This window comes from Equus quagga, chromosome 13 (genome assembly GCF_021613505.1).
Source record: "Equus quagga isolate Etosha38 chromosome 13, UCLA_HA_Equagga_1.0, whole genome shotgun sequence".
NCBI lineage: Eukaryota > Metazoa > Chordata > Mammalia > Perissodactyla > Equidae > Equus > Equus quagga.
Window position 1 is genome coordinate 68,311,674 of NC_060279.1, and position 9,120 is coordinate 68,320,793.

General features: G+C 42.2%; 2 protein-coding genes across 2 annotated transcripts in view; one reads left to right on the forward strand and one right to left on the reverse strand.

Moving 5' to 3' along the window:
* CFDP1 (craniofacial development protein 1) overlaps positions 1-4,784 on the reverse strand; it is a 127,772-nt gene extending 122,988 nt beyond the window's left edge. The window contains exon 1 of the mRNA XM_046681668.1: positions 4,593-4,784. Within this exon, the coding sequence (XP_046537624.1) occupies positions 4,593-4,656 (64 nt within the window). The 5' untranslated portion in view covers positions 4,657-4,784. The remainder of the gene's footprint in view (positions 1-4,592) is intronic.
* Positions 4,655-7,059, forward strand: LOC124250217 (tigger transposable element-derived protein 1). Its single transcript, XM_046682049.1, has 2 exons — positions 4,655-4,771; positions 5,272-7,059. Exons 1-2 carry the CDS (start codon positions 4,655-4,657, stop codon positions 7,057-7,059), a joined length of 1,905 nt encoding a protein of 634 aa, XP_046538005.1.
* Positions 7,060-9,120: the final 2,061 nt, after the last annotated feature.

Here is a 9,120-nt window from a genome sequence, read left to right on the forward strand (position 1 = left end):
CATGGGCAGTAAGAGCTGCAGGCGCGGGGACAGGACCCATGGGCAGTAAGAGCTGCAGTGGGTTGAGGGCAGGGCTAAATTTATAAGGCATAAGTATGTGAGTTACTTCTTTACAAGACAAAGGAAAGATCATAAAAAAAATCATTCAAATGGTAGCAGTGCAGGTGGGGTCTGGTTACTGGGTGGTCCTAACTAGATAAGGATCAGACTGGATTAAGTCAGGACGTCTTATGCTTCCCAGAGGATGATACAGATCAGTATGTAGGGCAGGGCACTTTGGGCTTCTCTGCCTGGGGCAGCCTTGATCCTCATCAAGACATTCTGCAGGACATACCGCCTGATCTCTTAAGCAAATCAATGTCATTAGACAAAGAAGCGTTTGCTACATTAAAATACATTTAAGGGATGGAACAACTAGATGACATGTGTAGTCCTGAATACAACTGTGATTTGGACAGACCAGCTATAACTATTTTTGGATGAACTGGAAAAATCTGAATATGGCTTGTCTGTTAGATGAGTTCAAAATTTACTGAAATGGACAGGGAGAGATCAGTTACTGAAAAGAGCAGATTACAAAGAAGCATGAAAAAGTATGATTTCAGATTGGGGAAAAATACAAATATTTATTCCTGGGTGTAGAAAAAGATCAGAGTGGGTGTTCACTAAGGGATTCATACAGAAAATCTCTAGGTGGTAGTCATGTAATGATTCTATCTTTTCATGTTTAGTGGTCTGCATTTTCTAATTTTCTACAAAGCTTATGCACTACTTTTACAATAATATAAAGTTATTTTTCATCATAAAAATGGACAAATGTTACAGATAGTTCAGACAAGGAGATGCACATGGCTCTGGATCTTAAACATGTAAAAAGATGCTCAATCTCACTGATAAGAGATAAGCAAATTTTAAATTAAACAAACAAATAAAAAAGGTCAAATTCCGTGCAGTTACCAGGAAGAATACAAAGCAGAATAACATCCCTAAGACAATGAAGCACAAAATGAACAAATCTTGCGCAAAGACTCAGAGCTTCCACCACGTTTTTAGCACCCCATGCTTAAATATGAGCCAAATAAGTAAGAATCATGCAACATCTGAGAAAACATCTAACATAATAAAGCCCAAACATACAGGGTGAACAAAAGTCACTTTGGAAGAAACAGAGATTATTTCCTCATTTTATGAGGCTAGCATTATTTGATACTAAAATCAGACAAGGAAATTATAAGAAAACCACACTCCAACATCCCTCATAAACACAGATGCAAAAATCCTCAAAAAAAATTAGCAAACCAAATGCAGCAATATATAAAAAGAACAATACAGGGGCTGGCCCAGCGGCGCAGCAGTTAGGTTCATCTGTTCTGCTTCGGTGGCCTAGAGTTCACCAGTTCGGATCCTCAGCACAGACCTACACAATGCTTGGCAAGCCATGCTGTGGCAGGCATCCCACATATAAAAGAGAGGAAGATGGGCACGGATGTTAGCTCAGGGCCAGTCTTCCTCAGCAAAAAGAGGAGGACTGGCAGCAGATGTTAGCTCAGGGCTAATCTTCTTCGAAAAAGAAAAAAAACCCAAAAACAAAACCCCAACATATCATAACCAAGTGACTTTTATCCCAGAAATAAAAGGCTGTTCAAAATTTTAAAATCAATCACTGTAATTAACCTCATTAACTGACAAAAGAAAAACCACACATAATCAAGATGGTGAAAAAGCATTTGACAAAATTCACCTCTCAGCAAATTAGGAATAGAGGGAACTTCAACCAGATAAAAGGCATCTGTGAGAGGCAGTATATGCAGGCTGCCAGAGTGCAAAACACAGCTCAGTTATTATCTACCTGGGTGACTCTGGATACCTCAGTTTCTTCATGTGTAAAATGAAGAGCACAGTACCACATACCTGGCAGCGTTACGCGACTGAGTTAGTAACGAGTTAGTCAAGTAAAGTGCTTACAACACACACACACAAAAGGCATCTGTGGAAAACCTATAGCTAACATTATACTAAATGTTGAAACACTGATGCTTTCCCCTTAAAATTGGGAACAAGGCAAGGATGTCCACTCTTCACCACTTCTATTCAACATTATCATACTGGAAGTCGTACCAAGTACAGGCAAGTAAAAGAAATAAAAGGTTTATCCATTGGAAAAGAAGAAATAAAACTGTTTCTATTCACAGACAACACGATCTGTGTTTTTGGGGGGTGGGGTGGGGCTGCTTTGAAACTGTTAATTTTGGTGGTGGTTACATAACTCTAAGCATTCAAAACTCATAGAACACTGCATGTAAGTTAAAATTTTAAAAATTTTAAGTATTATTAACATCCACAGAGCACTAACACTGTACTTATGAAACAAAAACATGATGCTATAAAAAAGGTATACTCAAAGAACACGTTACTCAAAATTAAAAATATGAAAGGAGAAAAAAACTCAACAGAAGAGATGGAAGATAAAATATTAAAAATTTCCCATTAAGTGGAAGAAAGTCAAAGGGTTAGAAAATAAGAGAGAATAAAAATTAGAGGACCTGTCCAGCAGATCTAACATAAGATTCAACATATGAATAGTGAGGATTGCAGAAAAATAAAACAGAATGAAGATAAAAAAAAAAAGACCAAGAAAGCCCAGCACAATGGATGAAAACAGACTCAAACAAAGGTACATCATTGTGAAAGAAGAGAAAATATCGGGAACAGAGAGAAGATTTTATCAGCTTCCAGAGACAAACAGATCTTATATAAATGAGGAAAAATCAGGAACAAAACAGGTTTCTTAATAGAAACAAAGGAAGCTAGTAAGTAAAGGAGCAACACCTTTAAAATCTGGATGTAGAATTATTACTACAGAACACAGAATTCTACAGAAATGATCAATCATGTCTGAGGGTCGCATGTTAGACATTCAAGGCCTCAAAAAAATGTTTCTCCCATGCATCCTTCCTCCAGAAGTTATTTGAGGATTTATTCTCATTTTGGTGGAACACACCAAGAAAGAAGACATGGGACCCAAGAAACAGGGAACCCAACGAAGGAAGATAAAGGAAACACCCAGAGTGATAATCATGATGGAAGATCCTAGGTTTAAAAATGGTAAAATTAGGCCAAACTGGAGCGGGTCAGAAGGCAAAGATGGACTTCAAGATGAAAGTGAAAAATTATCTAATGGATCTAAATATCTTGGGAGATGACTTAGACAATTCTGGGAGTTTAGGGTCAAATGAATAGTAAATATATAGATAAGCGACAACAACAAAATGGCAACCACTAACTCCAGAGAAAACAAGTGGTGCAGGAAAAGAAATCACAGTATGTACCACTTGGTCTAGCTGTGAACGTGGTGTTCACACAATCATTGCAAAAAAGCAAACACTGAATACTGATCTAACCACAACTGCACACAGGAATAATGGCAGTCTAGGCAGCTGAAGAGGGCCTGAAGGCGGAAGGGTGTGTGTGCTGGGAGGGAAGGGAACGAGGTAAGGGAATACTAAAAGTAAAGGCCCACCATGCATGGGTTAAGTCAAAACACAATGGAAATATCAACTTTTTCAAAAAGCGGAAACATTTTGCCGCTGGCGAGGATTAACAGGGATGAGGGATAAAGGAACTACCCGGTTTCAAAACAAGCCTTTTAGAAATATTTGACTATTATTAAGTACGTGCATGCATACCTTTGATTAAAATGAAAGCAAGTTTTCAAATGATCACTCTGACAGTTCGCGTAAGACCAGTGTCGTTGGACAAGAATGGAATCAGGGAAACCAGCTGGGGACCTATAGCGAATCCTAGTGAAGGATAACAGTAGTTCAGCAGCAGTGAGATTGGGGAGGGAGCAGTCAGAAACTGATTTTACACGTAGACACAACAGAACTTATGCATCGGCTGGACCAAAAGACAGTAAGGACGACTCCTGGATGTTTTTTGTTTGTTTGTTACCTGAGGGATTGTCTGAGTAGACACTTTCAATGAGACGGGAAGTCTGGGAAAGGCGCAGAAGCGCGGAAGGGGTAGGTCTGAGGGACAAGATTAATTTTGGCCCCGCCTCGTCTGAGATGCCAATACAGTAGGGGAAAAAAACAGTTCTGAGAAGAGAACAATAGGTATACACTTTGCAAAGAGGCAAAAGGTATCATGACCACCAGAGCCCTTCTGAGCGCACGACGTGGCCACATCCATCTTGGACGTGATGCTAGCTCGCAGTTCCCCGGGGACGAAAGGTCTGCCATAACGTCCAACGCCCAGTCTGCCTTTCGGAAGATTTCAGCGTTGGAGTGGTTAGGGGACGACCGACCACCGCCAGCGGCGCCAGCGGCAGGGCCGCGTTCAGGTGCCGGTTCCCGCGCTCTGGGAGGGGGCAGAGGCTGAAGCCAGGCCAGCGATGGCTGCGGCGCGAGATGTCGCCGTGCACACGTCCCGGGCCACGTGCACGGCGCGGGCAGGCGGGTACGGAGCCTGCCGGGCCGGGACGCTCGGAACTCGCGCCGTCAGGGCTGGGGCCCACGCGCGCCAGGCCAAGCGCGCCTCACGTGAGCGGGGGGCGGGGCCAGCCACCTCTCGCGTCTGGTGGAATCGCTCACCCGACGGCACGTAGTCCTCGTCCTCCTCCGAGGTGGAGAAATCTTCAGAGTCGAATTCCTCCATGTCGCTGTCGCGCGGGGCCAGCGAGCCAAAGGACCGCAGGGGCTGCCCCCAACGGCAAAGCTCTACAGAGAGACCATCGGGAGGCTGCAGCGACGGCGGCTGGGGCGGCTCCGCAGTGTGTGCACATGCGCAAACAGTTCTACGTCATCCAAACGCGACATTTCCGGGCCAATGCCTCGGGTCTAAAGCTACGGTGGCCATTGACGGAGCCCTGTGATGAAGCTGTGCATGCTGGAACTTGTAGTCTTCAGCGCTACCAAGCCGCTTTGATTTAGTAAATGTGCTTAAACAGAATTACAAAAACAAAAACAAAATTGCCCGTGGAAATACAGTTGATCCTGATTATTGACGGGTTGGTATTTTCGAATTCGCTTACTTGCTAAACTTTATCGTAACCCCAAAATCGATATTCGCGGTGCTTTCTGGGGTTATTCGCGGACATGCGCAAAAGGTGAAATTTTGAGTCAATCACGGTGCGCTGTACCAGCTCTGGTTGAACGAGACGGACGATCTGCTTTTTTTGCTTTAACTCTCATACTGTAATTAAGTGACATTTTCGCAGTCTATATAGTGCCACGTCTTTTGTATTTTTGTGCTCTTTTGGTGATTTCGCAGTTTAAAATGACCGCCAAGTGTAGTGCTGAAGTGCTGCCCGCTGTTCCTAAGCGCAAGAAGGCTGTGATGTGCCTTATGGAGAAAATACGGGTCTTAGATAAGCTGCGTTCAGGCATGAGTTGTAGTGCTGTTGGCCGTGAGTTCAATGTTAATGAATCGACAATCCGGTACATCAAGAAAAAGGAAAAGGAAATTCGCCGATCTGTACGTGAGGCTGCTCCGGAGAGTGCTAAAGTGACATCTATAGTGCGTGAGGAAGCTATGGAGAAGATGGAAAAGCGACTAAATTTGTGGATTCATGAGATGACAACCGATAAAAAAGGTGTGGTGGACAGCATTGTTGTGAGGCTGAAAGCCAAAGAAATTTACGGTCATGTTACCCAGGGTCAGAAAAATGTTAAACCCTTCTCGGCTAGTGCTGGCTGGCTTGCGCGTTTCAAAAGGCGATATGGTGTGAAAAATATTAAACTTGCAGGTGAGGCAAGTTCTGCAGATCAGGAGGCTGCGCAAGAATTTAAAAAACACTTGCTAAGTGTTATAGAGGAAAAGGGATATGTGGAAGAGCAGGTTTTCACCGCTGACGAGACTGGCTTATTTTACAAGGACGTTGGCAAACGAACCTATATAACGCAAATGGCTTCCCAAGCCCCTGGCTTTAAATCATCCCAAGACTATGCAACCTTGCTGTTGTGCGCCAATGCCAAGGGCGACTTTAAGTGCAAACCTCTAATGGTGTACAGAGCCCAGAATCCACAAGCAGTTACAGGGAAAAGTGTGAACCATATGCCCGTCCATTGGAGGTGGAACAAAAAAGCATGGATGACATCCGATTGGTTCCACAACTGCTTCATACCAGAAGTTGAATGCTATCTCCAGGGCAGAAACCTTGCCTTCAAGGTTTTATTAATTTTGGATGATGCCCCAGTGCATTGCTGTGAAGAACTCAGAAATGCCCACCCCAACGTAGAAGTTCTTTTCATGCCTCCAAACACTACGTCTCTCATTCAGCCCCTGGATCAGGGCATAATAAAAGCATTCAAGGCGCACTATACCAGGGAGCTTTATAGCAAGGCCTTGGAGGCCCTCAAGGCCAACAAGGAAACCACCATGATGGACTATTGGAAGTCAGTCACTATACGCAACGTTATTGATTATGTTGGCACAGCCTGGGACAGCATCAAGCAGGCTACTATCAATAACTGTTGGAAAAGTGTTTGGCCAGACTGTGTGGAAAATTTCGAAGGCTTTGAAAGTGTTACAGAAAGTATAAAGAACAGCGTCAAAAACATAATGCACATCGCACGGCAAATAAGTGGAGAAGGCTTTGATGACATGAAAGAAGACGATGTGGAGGAAATTTTGGCAGAGAAGGCAGTAGAACCCACCAACGAAGACCTGGATGAGATGGCAAAACACGGCACTGGAGTCAGCAACGACGAGGACAGTGATGAAAGTCAGACTAAGACTTCAAGAATTGTCCCTCTTACAGTGGCCAAAATATCAGAATGGAATTCTGCCTTGGAAAAAATTTTCAATGACATGGAAGAATGTGACCCTATGCTTGATCGAAGCCTCAAATTTAAGCACCTAACCTCCACTGCGTTTGCCCCTTATGCCGAGATGCTCAAAGATTTGAGGCAAAAAGCCAAGCAGACAAGGCTGACCCAATTTTTCGAGCCAGTTTGGGAGGGAAAATTGCCAGTTCCATCAACAAGTCAGGAGAGCCAAACTCCTAAGGTTGAACTGCCAGATGTCAACATGCCACCCTCTTCCTCTTCAGCAGAATAAGTTCCACCTACCCCTCCCTTGGTTTTCCTGGAGCAGGCCAAGGTCACGAGGTTTAACCACACTGTGCACTGCCCCATCACACATCCTGCTGCTCCATCAACAGTAAGATTTTAGTTAATGTTTTTATAAAACTTTAAATGCTTAATCTTTTTTTTTTTTAAAGATTGGCACCTGAGCTAACAACTGTTGCCAATCTTCTTTTGTTTCTTCTGCTTTTTCTCCCCACATCCCCCAAGTACAAGCAGTATATTTTAGTTGTGGGTCCTTCCCCTTGTGGCATGTGGGACGCCGCCCCAACGTGGCCTAATGAACGGTGCCATGTCCGCGCCCAGGATCCAAACCAGCGAAACCCCGGGCCGCCGAAGTGGAGTGTGCGAACCTAACCACTCAGACATGGGGCTGTCCCCTAAATGCTTAATCTTGAATTTTTTCAGGATTTTATTTGCATTAGTGTACAATATACAGTATGTGTTCACAGTACTGTTTATTGTACATGCATGTTGTATGGTGTGTTATACCGTGTGTTTACTGTATGTACTATATATGCATACTCTGTGCATCTGTATGACTGAGGGAAAGTATTACAATTTCAGTATTGTAGAGTACATTGCACAGAAATTCTGTAGTTGAAATATTGTTTCATTATAAAGAAATACTGCATATAGTGATTTGTAAGAAAAAGACACATGAGATAAGGTGCTTTGAACAGAAATGCACATAAAACAAGGTTATGTATTGTCAGTTGACAAAGATGTTGTGACCAGAGATTCATATAACTACTGCAAACAGCAAGAATTGACTGTATTCTAGAATTCAGACACCGTCCACATGAATCTTCCCAAGTTAATCCATACAGGAGTACAACCATATATAATCTTTACCATTTTATCAGATTAAAAATTTTTGTTTAATTATAACCAAATTATAGGAGGCAGCAACCAGAAACAAATGCAGATGAGAGGTTAACAACTAACGTCCTCTTTGTTTAGGTTTAGGTTTTTTCAGCTGAAAATTGCTCCTTGTTGATACTCTGGACTAGACCTGGTCTGTGTCACCCAGCCCGAGTTATCTAAATCAAGGAATAGATGAAACACGTCTGTGATTAAAAGGACATTACAGTGCCTCTATGCCAGCAAAGTTTTTAAAACAGCCTGATTGAAACATAATTCACACACCATAAAACTTACCCATTGAAAGTGCACGATTCAGTAGTTTTGGTATATTCACAGACTTGTGCAACCATCACCACAATCAATTTTGGAACATTTCATCACTCCAGAAAAATCTCTTACCCATTATGAGTCACTCTTCATTTCTCCCCAGGCCCCAGCCTCTGCGAGGCTAATCTTTCTGCCTCTATAGATTTGCCTATTCTGGACATTTCATATAAATGGAATTATACAATTTGTGGTCTTTTGTGACTGTCTTCTTTCTCTTAGCACATTTTCAAAGTCCATTTCTTTTAGGTATATACCTGTGGAATTGCTTGATCATGTAATGACTCTGTGCTTTACCTTTTGAGGAACTGCCAAACTGTTTTCCAAAGCAGCTGCACCATTTTATATTCTCACCAGCAGTATATGAAGCTTCCAGTTTCTCCACACCCTTGCCAACACTATGTCTTTTTGATTATAGTCATCCTAGTGGGTGTGAAGTGGCATTTCATTGTAGTTTTGATCTGCATTTCCCTGATGACTAATGATGTTAAGCATCTTTTCATTTCTTTATTGGCCCTGTTATATGTTATTTGGAGAAATGTCTTTTCAAATCCTTTGCCCATTTTTAAATTGGGTTGTCTTTTTATTGTTGAGTTGTAAGAGTTCTTTTTATATTGTAAATACCAGTCTCATAAAATATATGACTTGAAAATATTTCCTCCAATTCTGTGGGGTATCTTTCACTTTGTTGGTGGTGTCCTTTGAAACATATTTTTAATTTCGATGAAGTCCAATTTATCTATTTTTGTCTCTTGTCTCGTGCTTTTGGGATCGTATCTAAGAAAACTTTGACTAACCCAAGATCACAAAACTTACTCCTGTTTTCTTCTAAAAGTTTTATGGT

What these genes read in the sequence shown, in the direction of transcription:
- LOC124250217 (XM_046682049.1), top strand. Translation starts at nt 4,655, where the DNA reads ATGTCGCTGTCGCGCGGGGCCAGCGAGCCAAAGGACCGCAGGGGCTGC. An exon ending in GCGGCTGGGGCGGCTCCGCA is followed by an intron (nt 4,772 to 5,271) that starts GTGTGTGCACAT and finishes GTGATTTCGCAG; the next exon opens with TTTAAAATGACCGCCAAGTG.